General features: G+C 39.9%; 2 protein-coding genes across 6 annotated transcripts in view; both read left to right on the top strand.

Annotated features, from left to right (window-relative positions):
• Window positions 1-4083, top strand: part of IPO7 (importin 7) — a 57371-nt gene extending 53288 nt beyond the window's left edge. The window contains exons 24-25 of the mRNA XM_004751948.3: window positions 1040-1156; window positions 1939-4083. Of these exons, the coding sequence (XP_004752005.1) occupies window positions 1040-1156; window positions 1939-2036 (215 nt within the window). The 3' untranslated portion in view covers window positions 2037-4083. The remainder of the gene's footprint in view (window positions 1-1039; window positions 1157-1938) is intronic.
• Window positions 4084-14416: 10333 nt separating this feature from the next.
• The window catches only part of ZNF143 (zinc finger protein 143), a 59741-nt gene continuing 55840 nt past the window's right edge, over window positions 14417-18317 (top strand). For 3 of the 5 annotated variants that reach the window (XM_004751953.3, XM_045065844.1, XM_004751955.3), the window contains exon 1: window positions 14417-14504. Coding sequence is in view for 2 of the 5 variants with exons in the window: in XM_004751951.3 (XP_004752008.1) it covers window positions 14463-14504 (42 nt within the window). In the remaining 3 variants the exon portion in view is untranslated. The remainder of the gene's footprint in view (window positions 14505-18317) is intronic. The other 2 variants (XM_004751951.3, XM_004751950.3) reach the window with 1 other exon arrangement.

Here is an 18317-nt window from a genome sequence, read left to right as displayed (position 1 = left end):
CATGCTGGCAAAATTTGTTAACCATTTCGGCTATAATATAAAATGTGAGCATTTCAATACTGCAGAACTACCATTGGAAAAAGACAGTAGATGTATTTAAGGAAAGTTTTTGACAAGGCAGCACAGAACAAAATAAGGCATTTATTTTGTAACCATTCACTCTTTTCTTGATCTACTTAATGCTTCTGATTTTTGCTTTTTAATTTTGGAATTTGAGAATTCTAACCAAGGTAGCCTTGATCAGTTGCTTTGAACTCTGAATCTTTTATACAGGTTGGTTTATTTTTAAAGTTTCCCTACTTTGTTACTTAATAATATAAGAACTGGTTCAGGGGTGCCTGGGTAGCTCAGTGGGTTAAAGCCTCTGCCTTCAGCTCAGGTTATGATCCCGGGGTCCTGGGATCGAGCCCTGCATTGGGCTCTCTGCTCAGCAGGGACCTGCTTCCTCCTCTCTCTCTCCCTGCCTTTCTGCCTACTTGTGATCTCTATCTGTCAAATAAATAAAATCTTTTAAAAAAAAAAAGAAAAAGAAAGAAAGAAAAAGAAAAGAAAAGAGCTGGGTTCAGCTCTGATTTCTTTCCTTTTTTTTTTTAAGATTTTATTTTTTATTTTTTTATTTATTTGATAGAGAGACACAATGAGAGAGGAACACAAGCAGGGCGAGTGGGAAAGGGAGAAGCAGGCTCTCTGCTCTGCAGGACTCTATTCCAGGGATCATGACCCGATCCAAAGGCAGACACTCAACAATTGAGCCACCCAGGTGCCCCAAGCTGATTTCTTATTTGCTGGAAATATGAAGTATGATAATAATTAGATTTTTTTGTAGCATAAAGCCAGACCAGAATTTTTTTTTCCCTTTATCTTTTGTTTCACAAATAACTTAAAGTAACTTAAATTACTTCTGGGAAGATATAAAGTAGATCAGAATTTCAGAACTGGAGGTGAAGTAGAAGGAACATATTATAAGGAACTGTCAGGCCTTTCATATTATTGCCCTTTTCCCCCATGTTTTTTTTTTTTTTTTTTTTTTTTTTGATAGCTATACAAAATCGTAATCCTGTGTGGTATCAGGCTTTGACTCACGGTCTTAATGAAGAACAAAGAAAACAGTTACAGGATATAGCAACTCTGGCTGATCAAAGAAGAGCAGCTCATGGTATGTCAATTGACCACAACCCCTCTTTAATGCAATTGATGACTTAATACAGCTTTAACATTTTATATTAAATGATTTAAAATTGTATAAATCTACAGTTGTTGCAGGTTATTGGAATTATAGAAGAATGAAATGTAGAAATGAGTTTTGTTTTTGGCCATAGTTAACTGACTTTAAGTGTAGTTTCAGTGTGCAATAGCTTTGATAAAGTTGCTCAAGCTCCTGGTGATGGCTTGATAGTAGAAAATTCTGTTAAAAGTATAAAAAAAATTTAGGTTATGAAAACTGTGCATTTTCTTAGAAATATTATATGCATTTCAGGAAAGGACATTTTAGATAATAGACAGCCTAACAATTTTCTGTAGGTCTTAATACTATTAGTCATATTTGTATTCAAAAAAGTATCCTCCTTATAAGGAAGGCACAAATTTCTAAGGTATTTTATATTTAGATTCATTACCTGTTCTTCCCTTTGTTGAAGACTGAGTTCTAATTCAGTATTGGACTCAGAAGGGTGTATTTAAAGATTTCTTTTTACCATCAGGAAGTGAAAGTTGGCTAAGAAGTCTATTGTATATAACATGAGGGTTTATCTTCTCTCTATAATGTACATCTTCCCTTCTCTTACTCCTATACAAGAGAAGGAGGGAGAGGACAACTTTGGAACTTTCTGTTTATTAAGTGGGTTAAGCTTTTGTTAATGTCTATCAATTCCTTCTGTTCTCCAAAGTAGTAAAGATGATTAAATATTCTTTTAAACTTTCACTTACTTGTTTTTTTAGAATCCAAAATGATTGAGAAGCATGGAGGATACAAATTCAGTGCTCCAGTTGTGCCAAGTTCTTTCAATTTTGGAGGCCCGGCACCAGGGATGAATTGAGTTATCACTTTCTTTCCTGCTGTGTGATTGTAGTGAAGAGCTTGTGTTCCTCCTAGTAGCGGTTCCAGAACTGGTTCATGTTATCTACTCTAAACTAATTGATCAATAGATGGACAAAAAAACCCAGGAGGTGGGACCTGATCATGCAACTTGGCACTGAAAAAGAAACCAGAGGGATTTTGGGGGGGAGGGTGGTAATTTAGGGGTGGTATTTTCTTTATTTTTTGAAGAAAGATTCTGACTGAAAGTTCAAGTGACACTGTGGAAATCTGAAATGAGGGGATGTCATGAAGGCAGCTTTTCTTTTTCTGAGGAAAAAATAGGCATGGGCTACAGGACTACTTAAAATGTCTCATTTACAGTATAAGCTCAAAGGTAGATGTAATTTTTACACCTATGAGTATTTGTCCGATTTCTGTCTCTTCCTCACCATTGGGTATCTATTCTTTATATGTAAATAAGATAAGGTAATCGATAGCCTTATTCAATCTTCATCATTTTCATTCATCAAAGATTGTTCCTATGTAGATTATTGGACATTTATTGTAGCACTACATAACTGATTAAAAAAAAATCTGTAAATGAATTAGCACTTTCATATTGAAACAAGCCTGCTAGCCTATGTATAAAATAGCAAAATGTTTGCTGTTTATAAAAAGAAGGGATGTAATGGGGTGGGGGGCAGGGTAATTTCAAGTTATTAATTTAAAAATGAAATAGCAATTTTGTACCTGGTGACTTTGTGGTGCACTCACCTCTGATAGTGACTTGAATTCGGTATGTTAAAAGGGGTTAGTGATATTTCATTGCTGCTAAAAATGGCAACTCCCTCTGTGTCCTGTTTTTTCTTAAAGCTCTCAGTGTACAAGTGGAGACTTGGATACAAGACCTTACTGTATCAAATAAGAAAGGTGATATTTGAAGCATGTAAATTGGATATAAAGTTCTACTCTTAAAGAGTTGATCAAAGAGTATGGCTAAACATCTATATATGCAATCTATTAAAAGAACTTAATTCGGCTATTATGTCTTGATTTGATTGCAGTTTTTTCCTAATTATAAAACTTTTCCCTCATTGGCCTGTTTTTATTCTGTACCTAGAAGAGTGCAAAATGCACACTTTTAAAATTTAACACCTGCTCATATTCTCCTCCCCCCCCCCTTCTTCCTTACCCCTCTTGATTGTGGTATCTTCTCTTAAATAGCTAGGCTAAAGGCACACGGTTCCCTCCAAAAACCACTATTGATACCACTGCAAAAACAAGCCAGCAACAAAGACAATGTGGAGAGGTTGGCTTGCTTCCCTCTCTCCTAACTGCATGTTGAAAAATAAGCCTTTATTGATCTTAAACATCTGTCAGATGAGTCATACATTGGGTTATTTTTTTATATACATGTATACACACAATATTTCAAATTGAAAGCAACATCTCAATGGATTCAAAACTATTAAATGCTGTTGTCTATAACAGACTAGGAAATTTATAACTGTAAAAATGAAACAAATGCACATACTGATATTTAAAATGCATAATGAAGAAAACCCATTGGTGTTGTGTTTTTCTTGTATGCCAATAATTAAGCCACTACTGTTGGCACTGTTTGGTTTTCTATTTTAACACTGAAGGAGTGAAAGTATATATTTATGAATTTACTATGAAAATCTTGGCAAAAAACAAACAAACAAAAAAAAACAAAAAAATTGTCTGTCTAAAATGTGTGAGTGAAAACTGTTAATCAAGTGTGTTTCTACTTTTTTTCCCCCCAAGTTGGACACCATCTGTATACCCTAGGTTGCTTAAGGGGATTTCACTATTATATAAAATCAATAAAATTAAAATGGAGTAGTTGTATATATGCAACATTGTGTACAGAGGGGATATATTGAATAGTATTAAACATTTTCGTCTTCCTTTACCTTTTATCCCTTAATATCTAGTCTACTTTTTTAAACTTCAGACTTCAATGCTCTTTGAATTGATAATTCCAATTTTCACATTGTTATTGGAAAACCATATCTAATAAAGGTTTTAGTTATTCCCATGCACAGTATGAAAATTCTCATTTGCTGAGCTTTTATTCTAAAAAAATGTACTGGTATGTCTTTGAGAAAAGTTTTATTGTCTCCTCTGTCATACAATCCAAACTAATCTCCATTTATAGATTGTAATTGAAATTAAAGACCTTTAAATTATATTAAATAGTTTTCAAGTGTTAGTTTCTAATGTCTCAAATATATATCAGTTATTTACAGTATTCCCTTAAATTTAACATCAAATTATAGTTTCTTACAGATTATGCACGTTGATACTTGTCAGTGCTTCTGAGTAAGGGTGTAGGACTTTGGATGAGTATTTACAGACTTGTAATGGGTTGCATGTAGATATTATTTAATATACAGTCTTTCCCACAGTTTCACTAACCTGTAACTTATTTAATTTATAGAAGTTCTGATTTTGTTTGGGTTTCAATTTTTGTTTTGTCAAATGACTGACAGCGTAGAATCTTCACTTTTTGTTAAACTTAAGCTGTCTATTTTTTTTCCAAAAACTATTCGTTGATCACTATTAAAGGAAGTTATTAATCTGTTTCTCTCCAGGTAATAAAATGATGATTGCTAAGCTACACACCTTATCAAGATAGTGACTGCTGTGCTCTCCTCTGGAGGAGACCAGAGTGTAGAGCTGGGGTGGCCAGACCACAGCCTTACGATTGTATGCTTCTGTTCAGCCCTAGATGTAGGCCCTGAAGCAAGCATGAAGAAAAAGTCATTAAGAACTGTATTAATACAACTAAACCATGTCTTTGGGAAGATCTAACACAATGCCTTAAGCATAGTAGGCACTCCATAAGTATTTGTGAAATGAATGGCCTAAAATTACATTAAAACATCCATCACAAAAATGTCCAGTTCTGTTTTATATCATTTAAATTTTGGTGAAGATCTCTGTGACTTTTTTTTTTTTAAGCATTCCTGAATTTGTAATAGCACTTTGCTGAATGTGGTTCTTAAAAAGGGAAACTAGGTGTTTAGCTAGAAATCCAGGATTTTATTAATATGTAAGGAAAAAGTGTCTTTTAAATAACTTTTTTGTGAAGTAACAGACACACACCCTTCCACGTTTGTTTTCGATTTTATTTATTTTGACAGATCTCAAGTAGGCAGAGAGGCAGGCAGAGAGAGAGGGGTAAGCAGGCTCTCTGCTGAGCAGAGCCTGATGCAGAGCTTTATTCTAGGACCCTGAGATGATGCCCTGAGCGGTAGGCAGAGGCTTAACCCACTGAGCCACCTAGGCACTCTTCCAGGTTTTTTAAAGCATAGGTGACCTTCTATGTATGTCTGGATTCTGCTTTCATGTATAGATTGAAATTTTGTCAGTTATACTCAGTTTGGATCCTGTATTTAAATGCTTCCCATCTGAATCTTAAAGATTAAAAAAAAAAAAAAATCCTTTAATAAACTCAAACTAGAAGTACAAGGGAACTCCTCAAACTGAAAAATGGCATTACCAAAAGCCTAAAAGCTAGTGGCTGTAATGAGAAACTAAAAACCTGGCGCTGCGATCAAGAACCAGACAAGCAGGTTCCCTGTTGCCACGTATATACAGCATTGTACATACAAGACTAGCCAGGGCAATTAGGCAAGAAAAAATAAAAAGCTTCCTACTAGATTAGAAAGCAAGAAGTGAAACTATTTGACATGATCTTGTAGAAAGCTTATAGGAATCCTCTCACAAAAAAAGCTGACTTCATCATGGTTGCAAGACACAAGATTAATATTAAAAAATCAATTGTAGGGGTGCCTGGGTGGCTCAGTGGGTTAAAGATTGTGCTTTCAGCTCTGGTCATGATCCCGGGGTCTTGGGATCGAGCCCTACATTGGGTTTTCTGCTCCGCGGAGAGCCTGCTTCCTCCTCTCTCTCTGCCTGTCTCTCTGCCTACTTGTGATCTCTGTGTCAAATGAATAAATAAAATCTTTTTTAAAAAATCAATTGTACTGAAACAACAGTGGAATTAAGGAAATTTTTATGACCCATCAAAAACTTTAGCAAAACTGAAAAACCTGTGAAAACTATGAACACTTGAGAGAAGAACTAAATAGATGAGAAGATGTCCTATATGCATGAATTGGAAGACAGTATCATGAAGATGCCAGTCCTCCCCAAATTTATCTATGTGTTCTATGTAATCCCTATAAAAACAGCTAATTTTTTTCAGGAAATGACAATTTCTATGGATATTCAAGGGGACTCAAAACTAGTCAAAACAATCTTGAAAGCGAACATGATTTTATAATCATGGCAGTGGTCTTAGGTATAAGGATAGACATGCTGAGAGATGGAATAAGATTGAGAGTCCAGAAATAAACCCTTATGGTCAACTGATTTTTGACAAGGGTGCCAAGACCATTCAATATAAGAAAAATCTTTTCAACAAGTGGTTCTGAGACAGTTGGATATCTACCCTCACACCATATGCACAAACTAACTCAAAGTGGTTCAAAGATGTAAACATTCAAACTCCAACAAAACTTTTTTTTAAAGATTTATTTATTTTACAGATAACACAAGTAGGCAGAAAAGCAGGCAAAGAGAGAGGATGAAGCAGGCTCCCTGCTGAGCAGAGAGCCCAAGGGGCTCAACCCCAGGACCCTGGGATCATGACCTGAGCTGAAGGCAGAGGCTTTAACCCACTGAGCCACCCAGGCGCCCCTCCAACAAAACTCTTAAGAAAAAATATTGGCATAAATATTTGTGACTGAATTAGGCAACAGTTTCTTGGATCTAACACCAAAACACAAGCAACAAAAGGTTAAAGAGGTAGCTTGAACTTCATCAAAATTTTAAACTGCTTCAGAGGACCCTTTCCAGAAAGTGAAAAGATAGCTCAGAGAATATGAGAAAATATTTGGAAATCCTGAATATATAGAGGACTCTTAACACTCAACAAAGAAACCCCAATTTAAAAAGTAAAGGGGTACCTGGCTGTCTCAGTCAGTAGAGCCTGTGACATTCTGGGTGGTGAGTTCTGGGCCCATGTTGGGCATAGAGCCTACTGAAAAAAGAACTCCCAAAGATGTTGAACATCTCTAGTCATTAGGGAAATTCCAAGTAGATATTTCATACTTTAATAACGTCTTTAATCAAGAAGGTGAACATCACAAGTTTGGTAAGGATGTGGAGAAATTGGAACCCTCATATATTGCTGGTAATATGAAAATGCTTATTTTAGAAAAGTTTGGCAGTTCTTCAGAAGATTGAAAATAGTGTAACCCAGAAATTCTAGATAAACATAACGAAGAGAAATGAAACACATCTGCACAAAAACATGCACAGGATTGTTCATAGCAGCATTATAGCCATGCTATATAACCATTAACTGATGGACAGATAAATATAATTTGTGGCCATACAGTCCGTTAGATATTAGGCAATTAAAAGTAACAAAGTACTGTTAACATGCTACAATGTGGATGAACCTTGAAACAGTGAAAGAAGTCAGACAAAACATTCCACTTATATGAAACTTGTAGAATTGTCAAGTGCGGAGACAGTCGTAGCTGTGGGGGTGGAGAAGGAATGAAGAAATGCAGCTAATGGGTGATACAGGGTTTCTTCTGGGGATGATTATTTGCATTAGACAGTGGTGATGGTTTGTACAGCCTTGTGAATATACTAAAAACCACTAAAGTGGAACACTTTAAAATGCTGAATTTTATATAAATATCTACATTTTCAGTTTTATTAAAGTCAAATTTGGTTAAAGTTCTCTAAAAGGTAACCTGAAATATTTCCAAATTAAAAAGTTTTACTCATGGTTATTCAGTTGTAAATAGTTTAGAGATTAGGAGTAGGGTCGCCTGGGTGGCTTAGTAGTTAAGTGGCTGCCTTTAGCTCGGGTCATGATCCCGGAGTCCCAGGATCAAGCCCTGCATGGAGCTCCCTATTCAGCGGGAAGCCTGCTTCTCCCACTCCCCCTGCTTGTGTTCCCTCTCTTGCCATCTCTCTTTCTGTCAAATAAATACAATCTTAGAGATTAGGAGTAAATAGTTTAATTATATTTCCCCATATTTCATTTGCTACTAGCTCATTTTTTAATTTTTGTTATTAAGTAACTCTAGGCTCATCGTGGGGCTCAAACCCATGACCCCAAGATCAAGAGTCGCAAGCTCCACCAACTGATCTGGCCAGGTGCCTCATTCATGTTTTAAATTCCATCACCCTATCAAACAGTCCTATTACTGTAACTGGTGCCAAAATTTTGGAGGCAGATACTTTTTAAAAAAAATATTTATTTGACATAGACTCAGCAAGAGAGGGAACACAAGCAGGGTGAGTGGGACAGGGAGAAGCAGGCTTCCTGTGGAGCAGGAAGCCCAATGCAGGGCACAATCCCAGAACCCTGGGATCAGGACCTGAGCCAAAGGCAGAGGCTTAAAGACTGAGCCACCCAGGGACTCCTGATACCAGATCCTTAAAATTCTCTTTTTAACTTTTTTACAGTAAATGTTACATCTCTCTTATTTATTTATTTTTTTTGTCAGAGCACAACCAGGGGAAGGGGCAGGCACAAGGAGAAGCAGGCTCCCCTTTGAGCAAGGAGCTGGCTGCAGGACTGGATCCAAGGCCTCTGGGATCATGACTTGAGCTGAGGGTAGACACTTAACCGACTGAGCCACCCAGGTGTCCCTAGTATTAGGAATTTAAGACTGAACCAAACTTTTTTCTCAAAAAAATTACAGCAGTTAGTGTCTTTCTATAAAATAATACCAATCTTAATGCTTATTTGGAGACGTGAGTTGTATTTAAAAAAAAATTATTGGGATACCTGATGCTTCAGTTAAGCGTCTCTTGATTTTGGCTTAGGTCATGACCACAGGGTCATAAGATTGAGCCCCTGGTCAGGCTCTGCACTCACTGGGGAGTCTGCTTGTGATTTTCTCTTTCTCCCCCTTTGCCCCTCCCCCGGGGCGCATGTGTGCACCCTCACTCACTCTCTAAAAAAATAATTTTTTTTTAAGGTTTTATTTTTTTGACAGACACAGCTAGAGAGGGAGCACAAGCCCCGGTGGGACAGGGAGAAGAGGATTCCCACAGAGCATGGAACCCAATGTGGGGCTTGATCCAGGACCCTGGGATCATGACCTGAGCTGAAGGCAGATGCCTAACGACTCAGCCACGCAAACGCCTCTAAAAAATGAATCTTTAAAAAAATTCTCACTTTATCTCAAGATTATGTTTTCCCTGGAGTGCCTGGGTGGCTGTCAGTTGAGGATCTGATTCTCGGTTTTAGATCAAGCCCCAAGTCAGGCTCTGTACGGGAATTCTGCTTATCTCTGTCCCTCCCTCTGCTTGCATGTTGTCTGTCTCGAATAAATGAAATCTATGGGGTGCCTGGGTGGTTCAGTGGGTTAAGTCTCTGCCTTTGGCTCAGGTCATGATCTCAGGAGGACCTAGGATCATGCCCCGTGTCGGGCTCTCTGCTCAGCAGGGAGCCTGCTTCTCCCTCTCCCTGCCTCTCCTACTTGTGATCTGTCAAATAAATAAACAAAATCTTTTTTAAAAAATCATAAGCTTATTTAAAAAAAAAAGGTCTTAAAAATATGAAACTATTCTTTTTTCTTTTTTAAGATTGTTGGGGCAGGGCGCCTGGGTGGCTCAATGGGTTAAGCCATTGCCTTCGGCTCAGGTCATGATCTCAGGGTCCTGGGATCGAGTCCCGCATCGGGCTCTTTGCTCAGCAGGGAGCCTGCTTCCCTCTCTCTCTCTCTCTCTGCCTGACTCTCTGCCTACTTGTGATCTCTCTCTGTCAAATAAATAAATAAAATCTTTAAAAAAAAAAAAAAAAAAAAAAGATTGTTGGGGCATATGAGTGGGTCAGGTCGTGATCCCAGGCTCCTGGGATCGAGCCCAATATCAGGCTCCCTGCTCAGCAGGAAGCCCGTTTCTCCCTCTCCCACTCCCCTATCTTGTGTACCCTCTCTTGCTGTCAAATTTAAGAATACATATTTAAAAAATAAAAAAATATTGTTTCCCCAGAAAAATAAAATCATGTTAAAACCAGTCGTTTCATTCCTGGACTAACAACGTATTCTGCTAAAATGCTGCAGATTTACTATGCATATTAATGAAACTGGTTTTACTGTCTGATTACAGCCAATTCCTCTACTTTAAGTAAATGTTAATTAGAAGCCAAAATGATAGCTAGAACATTATCAAGGTAGCCAGTTTTTGTTTTTTTTTTTTAAGATTTTATTTATTTATTTGACCAACAGAGATCATGAGTAGGCAGACAGCAGGCGGGGGTGGGGGGTGGGGGGCAGGAAGCAGGCTTCCTGCTGAGCAGAGAGCCTGATGTGGGGCTCAAGATTCCAGGACTCTGGGATCATGACCTGAGCCGAAGGCAAAGGCTTTAACCCACTGAGCCACCCAGGCGCCCAAGGTAGCCAGTTTCAAAGGAACACCTGAAATCTTAAGGGGCTTTACAAATGTGTGGATTGAGTATTTTTAGCTTGCCACTAAAATAAACAATACACATTAACCACAACTGGTAAACCCTGAAGCTCACTACTTGGGTGATTTTTTTCAAATGGGGTTAACCAATTAGTCCAAGCACAGAGTTGGCAAAAAGAAAAAATTACATTCATATGGGCATTATCAGTTTGAAGTAAGGAAATCACGCAATTAGTCACTAACAACATTACCAGTTTTTCTTTTAAGATTTATTTAACAAAGACTTAGCGAGAGGGAACACAAGCAGGGTGAGTGGGAGAGAGAGAAGCAGGCTTCCAGCAGAGCAGGGACCCTGATGCAGGGCTGGATCCCAGGACCCCAGGATCATGACCTGAGCCGAAGGTAGACTCTTAACGAATGAGCCACCCAGGGACCCCAACATTACCACAACATTACCAGTTTTATGATACCTATGCTTTATCATCAGCATATATACTGAGAACTGAGATGGGAATGTTTTAAATAACCTAATCATACACTTCCTAAAGTATGTTCTAATTAAACCTTAATTAATGGAATTTCAGCCCCCCCCTTTCTTAAGGAGATTTACTTTATTTTAGTGTGAGCAAGAGAATGGGGAGGGTCAGCGGAAGAGAAAAATTTCGAGCAGACTCCCCACTGAGCAGAGTCCAAGGAGGGACTGGATCAGAGGACCCTGAGATCATACATAACCTGAGGTGAAACCAAGAGTCTTGACACTTAACCCCTTAACCAGCTAAGCCATCCAGGTGCCCCAGAACTTCATTTCTTTTTATTTTCTTATTAAGATTCTGTCAGAGAGAGAGCTCCCCTGCTGAACAAGGAGCCCAATGCAGAACTCAATCCCAGCTGGGAATCATGACCTGAGCTGAAGGCAGACACTTAACCAAGCCACCAAGGTGTCCCAGAACTTCAAGCTTTTTAGTACGTCTTACGTAGCTTTCATCTGAATCTCAAGGGTGTTATCAAGGTGCTTAAGAGCCAAGACAAGCTAACAGAAGTATATGAGAAGCATCTCTGGTAAGTAGAGTGCTACATTTATCTACATTATCATATATCCTCCCAATTACATTGTGAAATTAAGCGTGTTTTACCAGGTTCTGAAACAAGACAATTCTACAACTCCTAACAGAGAGAGTAAGCTACTAGTTTGGTTTTATTTATTTATTTTTTAAATATTTTATTTGAGAGAGAGAGCATGAGAGGAGAGAGAGGTCATTGGGAGAAGCAGACTCCCCGCCGAGCAGGGAGCTAAATGTGGAACTTGATCAGAGGACTCCAGGACCACGACCCACGCCAAAGGTAGTCACTTAACAAACTGAGCCACCCAAGTGCCCTGGTTTTAAATTCTTTAGTGCTGGGGAAAAAAAAATCTTCAAATTCATGATGAAAAGATCCATATTTATTACAGAAAAAATAAACCCTCTCCCAGAGATACTTAAAATAGTTTAATGCATCCTTTCTCTTTCTTCTGTGCATGTAGTACTTTAATGGTCATGTCACTATACGAACATGCCAAAAACAATCATTCTCTAGAAAAGTTTTGAGATACTGAAAGGAACGTTTAAAAAAAAAAACATGATGGTAACAGTTTTTAAAGGGGGCTAGAAATGTTTGCTTATTTCTAAAATTGAGGAAATGGTTCAGCTTTAAAAGCCTGGACTAGGGCGCCTGGGTGTCTCAGTGGGTTAAAGCCTCTGCCTTCGGCTCAGGTCATGATCCCAGGGTCCTGGGATAGAGTCCCACATCCGGCTCCCTGCTCACCAGGGAGCCTGCTTCCCTTCCTCTCTCTCTGTCTACCTCTCTGCCTACTTGTGATCTCTGTCAAATAAATAAATAAAAATCTTAAAAAAAAAAAAAAAAAGCCTGGACTAGCACTGATTGGAAGTATTCTCAACAAGCCCTTAATTTGACAAAATGTACTGATATGAGACAGGAGGTGATGTGGGGAAAATCTGAAGATTATGAATGGCCTTGAATACTATGTACACTTGAACTCTGTTCTATAGTCACTGGTAAATACTGTTAACATAAAGTTCCATTACCTGTAAGAAAATCTGAATTAAGGTTTCCCTCTGAATTATTGGAATTATAACCCCCTATCCACCACCATTCAATTTTTACAACCACTCAGAAGCTTCTGGGGACATGAAGATGTCCTGTAATTGCAATCTATAACTACAGGGTGATTTTTTAAATCTTTATGAGATTTTATATTTATAGTGCTTTAAGTAGACTAAAGGCATGGGACTCAGTAACAACTGGCTAAACTACATGAAAGTATTCTGATTAATGACATACCTGCTTATAAAATGCAGATATAACAGCTGGAAGGTACTGAAAGTAATTAAAACATTTTTCATCTGAACTCCATTTCTCAAAGAGAATGTATCCATTGGGTACATGGTCTGTTTTGTAAGCCAATTCCTCCAGCTTCAATTAACCTAATCCAGTTTTGTGTCATATTTTCCATCTTTATAAGGACATAAAAAATAGAAACTACTTTAAGCTGCTAAAGAGTATTATTCAAAAGAAACTCAAAGTCCTATATGCCTTCTAATGGAGTTTGGGCACCAATTATGCAACTATGCTTTGGTTATAGTTAGTCGACCTCCATTCCCCACCAAAAAGAAGGTAACGTTAAAAATCTGAAACCAGACTCCATTAGTAGGCTGGGTATCTTTAACACCTCTTTGCCTTAATATTTTGGCAATTCCATAATCACCTGAAATCCGAGTCACTAAATCAAACGCCATCAAGCTCTTCAGTTTTTGTAGGCAGGTCACAAATGTGTTGAAGCAATCAGCCACCTCATTCTCTTATTAACTACCTAATTCTACACCTGGAATACACGACTGAACAAATCTTGTCTCCACACTATCTCACCTTTACGAGGCCTTGTTGTCAAAGCAAATGAACACTTAATGAATATTCCTGAAAAGACTAGTATTTCCAATAGTTTAGAAAAACTCTGAGCTGAGAGTTTTGCGGAGCCCAACCAAGACAATGCTTTCCCCACCCTCCTTACTTTCTTTTAATTCTCAACACAAAGAAAAGGGAAAGTTAAAAACGAGGGTGACGACACCATTTCAGCCCACTTCAAACTTACAACCTAAGCAACATGAAAGCACAAAAGCACCCGCAGTGTCTCCCAGCAGAGACCAAGACGACCGCCCCGTTGCCAAGCTCCATCGGAGCTTTGGCAGGGGCAGGAGGCCCACTCCCCCACCAACTGATGCCCCGGCGACTTGAAAAGCCCGAGCAGGCTTGGCAGCCAGTGAGCGGCATATAGCAGTTCCTGGGAAAGCAGAGCCCTCTCTCCAAACCAAAGGCCTCGGCAGGCACCGAGAGCCCCCAGGGAGCGGTCAAGCGTCTTTTCCTGTCCTAGGCCTCCCTACCACTGTCCTCCCAACGGGGCGACACTCGACAATCTCTAAGCAAAGCCCAACCATTCACCAGAACGCGCTCCAGGAAGCCCACCGGGAGAGTCAAAGCCACCTCCTAGCCCCTGTGGGGAAAATGGCGCCTGTCACCCCATCTCCCTCCCGGCTAGTCACAAGGACCAACCTCCCTCCCTCGCTACAAAATGGCGCCTCCCGCTGGGGCCCCAGAATCGGCATAAATCACTTGTCAGCGAGGCGGTATCTGTCTAGGATGAGCGGTTCTGCCAACCAGTCAGACACAGGAACTTTAATTCCGCACTTTGCACAAGCCATTCAGGCGCTGGCTGCAAGGCCAGACGAGGCAAACGTCACGAAAAGGGGGCGTGAATGAGGCGGTCTCCTTTCGCGTCGCCTAGATTTGAACCAATGGAAAGCAGGAAGCGCCTCGTGAGTGACGTAATGACCGCCCAATGGAGGCTGGGGGCGGGCCTCAGACTCGCTATGCGGGTTGCGGGGCCAGGGGGCCGGGCGGCTGTTTCCTGTCCTGGTGCATGGTGGTCGGACGAAGGAATTGTTGGAAAATTTTCTCGGAGGTTCGTATATAAATGTGTTTTTACCCAGTGTGCATTATTCTCCGCCCGGCCGCCGCCCTCAGCGCGGCGGCGCGGGCCCGCTTGGGCCCGGGCGCTGACTCCGGCTGCTCAGCCTTCGCCGCAGGCCTTGCCGATCCTACGGCAGGCCTCGGTAGCCGCGCCTGGGCAGAAGCGGAGTTTATTAATAACCCGCGGCCGCCACTCTGGGGCGGCGGAGCTTTTCTCGCTGAGGACGCACCCCCCCCCCTTGTCTCTGCGCGCTGCGCCCCGCCTGTTCCCCTCAGGGGACCGCCGAGGGGAGGGAGTGAAAGAGGGGAGGGTGGAGCCCTCGGGAACCTGGCGGCGCTTCTCTGCTTGACCTCCGCGCGGGGCGAGTCCCCAGACGCCGCCGAGGCAAAGCTCCTCCGGCTGGGACGCTGGGCCACGGTTCGCACCAGGCCCCAGCCCGACGCCGGCAGCAGAACTGGCCCAGGGCCCGCTCGGGATCCCGTTTGCAGATCGCACCCAGAATTTTCCTTCTACCTATATCGTGCACAAATTTCTTGTTTCTCTCTCTCTCTCTCTTTTTTTTTTTCCTTAATTTTTAGGTGACTGGGGCCTCTAACATCGAATATTAGAAGTTGTCAGTTTTACCATTGCCTTTTTTCTCGGTTTTGGCCAGAGCTAACGAATCTTTCAGTTGCTTTGTACTGTATTACTGTGGAACGTGAATCAATTTTTATTCCCTCCCCTGTGCTTTTTAAAAAACATTTTAAGTTTTCTTTCCGCATTAACGAAGTTAAGCAAAAATAGGAAGAACACCATTGCTAAACCCATTGTTTGTTTAAAATCAGCTAAAGCTTTTGCTTTGGAAGTGTCTAATCAGCTGGTATGATCTGGTAGTGGTGTGATGAAAAATTGTAGGTTCAAGGTTGTGGTCGTCTTTTTCCTGAGTGTTAGTAGAAGATAAATGTTTGCTGAGTTAAAAATCTGTGCAGTATTTAATGCTCTTACCGGATTCCTAGTTTATTGTTAAAAGTGTTTAGTAAGAGAACAGGTAATAAGGACATCACTAAGATAAGATGCGCAACTAATTTTATCCAGGCAGATTTTGATTACTTTGGAGAGTAATTATTTGGCAGTTTACAAGTACTTGAGTGGCTATTTTTTCAATACCACCCTTTTATTTTTTAAAAATAATATCTGTATTGATAAAATTTATGTACAATTCACCCATTTGAAGTACGTAATTAGGTAGGTTTCATAAATTCTGTTGTGTCCCCATCATCACAGTCCATTTTAAAACATGTCCATCACCCCAAAAGAAACTGTCAGTTAAATTACTCGTTTACCCTTAACCCTGCCTCCTTCCCCAACCACTAATCTACAGATTTGCCTATTCTGAACATTTTATGTAAATGGAATCACACAGTATGTGGGCTTTGTGACTGACTTTTTTCACAGCATAATATTGGCAAAGTTCATTAATGTTACAACTTGTGTTAGTACCTCATTTCTTTTTATTGCCAAATAATACTTCATTGTATGGACCTAAATTTTATTTAAATATTCATCTGTTGATGGACATCTGGAGTTTTTTGGTCTATTCTGCTGTGAACATTTGTGTGTAAGTTTTTGTGTGGACGTATGTTTTCTTCTCTCTGAGATATGTATATATACCTAGGAGTAGAATTTCTTGGTCATACGATTACAGTATACTCAGTCTTTTGAGGAACTGTCAAATTTTTCCAAAGGGGCTGCACCATTTTGCATTCCTCTCAGCAGTGTGTGTGAGTTCCCATTTCTCCTCATCCTTGCCAACACTTATTATTATCAGTCTTTCTGGTGGTAGCCATCCTAGTGGATATGAAGTGGTATCTTTTGTGATTTTGATTTGCATTTCCCAATGGTGTTAAGTGTGCTTTTCATGTGATTATTGGGCATTTGCATATCCTTTGGAGAATGGATCTTTTCCCCTATTTTGAAATTGGGTTGTCTGTTATTGAGTTGTAAGACTTCTTTGTGTAAAAGTCTTTATCAAATAGATGATTTGTAAAATGTCCAGAGCCCTTTGCTGCAAGCTGGGATATTGCAGTGAATAAGCATTCATCATGTTCTTCATGGAATGATGACCTAGCTAGGTTGGGGAATTATACCCCCACCATTACTTTTAGCTATTATTATTTTGGATGCATATGCAGTTTATTATTGTTTTTTTTTTTAAGATTTTATTTATTTATTTGACAGAGATCACAAGTAGGCAGAGAGGCAGGCAGAGAGAGAGAGGGGGAAGCAGCTCCCCACCTAGGAGAGAGCCGGACACAGGGCTTGATCCTAGGACCCGGATGGTGACCTGAGCTGAAGGCAGAGGCTTTAACCCACTGAGCCACCCAGGTGCCCCAATACATATGGAGTTTATGATCATGTTAGGAAAACTAACCAACTTTCTTTCTTTCTTTTTATTTATTTATTTATTTATTTATTTATTTATTTGAGGAGTGCCTGGTTCGCTCAGATGGTTAAGCGTCAGCCTTTGGCTTAGGTCATGATCTCCAAGTCATGGGATTAAGCCCCGTGTTAGGCTCCCAGCTCAGCAAGAGTCTGCTTCTCCCTCTACCTCTCCCCCTGCTTGTGCTCTGTCTCTCTTAAATTAAGAGAGGATTAAATTAAATCTTAATAAATTAATTAAGAGAATAAATTAAAGCTTAAAAAGAAAATAAAGATTTATTTATTTGAGAGAGAGCAGGACCCTGAGATCATGACCCGAGCCAAAGGCATGTGCTTAACCGACTAAGCCATCTAGGAGCCCCAGGAGAACTTTGAGTCCGAGGTTTTTGTGATTATTTAATTTTGAAGTTTTGTTTTGTTTTAAAGCTGAGGTTTTACCTAGTTCTGAGTCTTTTTGCTCCTGGTTTGATTTCAGGACATAATTCTTAGAGTTGTGTTGTGGTGTTTCTCCTTACTGTGCTTAGTTTGCATTCATTTTAAGGGGTGGCCTTTATAGGACAGTGTTTTAAACTTTACTGTCAATCCAAATGATTTTGTTTGTAAGATGGATTTAGACTGAGAAATCTCCCTCCCCCTCATAGAAAAGAAAAATTAAAAACAGTGATACACTTTTGTCTACACTTTCCCATAAATCGAATCCCAGTTTAAAACTATGCTGCAGGGGCACCCAGCTGGCTGTCAGTAGAGCGTGCAACTCTTGATCTCAGGGTCATGAGTTTGAGCCCCACGTTAGGTGTAGAGATTATAAATAAACTTTAAAATGCTGCTATCAACTATTATTTCATGAAATAAATAATATTAAAACTATGCTGCAGTGGGAAATCTGCACCCTGTAGAGATAACTTGTCCATTAATGTGTAGACACAGGAATTTAACTCCACAAACTACATTTTTTTTGTACTTAAAATACCACTTTACTTAGCATTTAATTTCCACTAGGCACTGAGTTAAATGATTGAGTGGTTTACATTTATACATAAAACTTTTTTTTTTTTTTAAAGATTTTATTTATTTATTTGACAGAGAGAAATTACAAGTACACTGAGAGGCAGGCAGAGAGAGAGAGAAGGAAGCAGGCTCCCTGCTGAGCAGAGAGCCCAATGCGGGACTCGATCCCAGGACCCTGAGATCATGACCTGAGCCAAAGGCAGCGGCTTAACCCACTGAGCCACCCAGGCGCCCAAAACTTTTTTTTTTTTTTTTTTAAGATTTTATTTATTGGGGCGCTGGATGGCTCAGTGGGTTAAGCCTCTGCCTTCATCTCAGGTCATGATCCTGGGATGGAGCCCCGCATTGGGCTCTTTGCTCAGCAGGGACCCTGCTTCC

Source organism: Mustela putorius, unplaced genomic scaffold (assembly GCF_011764305.1).
Source record: "Mustela putorius furo isolate JIRA1106 unplaced genomic scaffold, ASM1176430v1.1 tig00003859_pilon_pilon_pilon, whole genome shotgun sequence".
Lineage (NCBI taxonomy): Eukaryota > Metazoa > Chordata > Mammalia > Carnivora > Mustelidae > Mustela > Mustela putorius.
The sequence above is the reverse complement of the archived record's forward strand: the minus strand, read 5'-3'. Positions and strand labels throughout refer to the sequence as shown.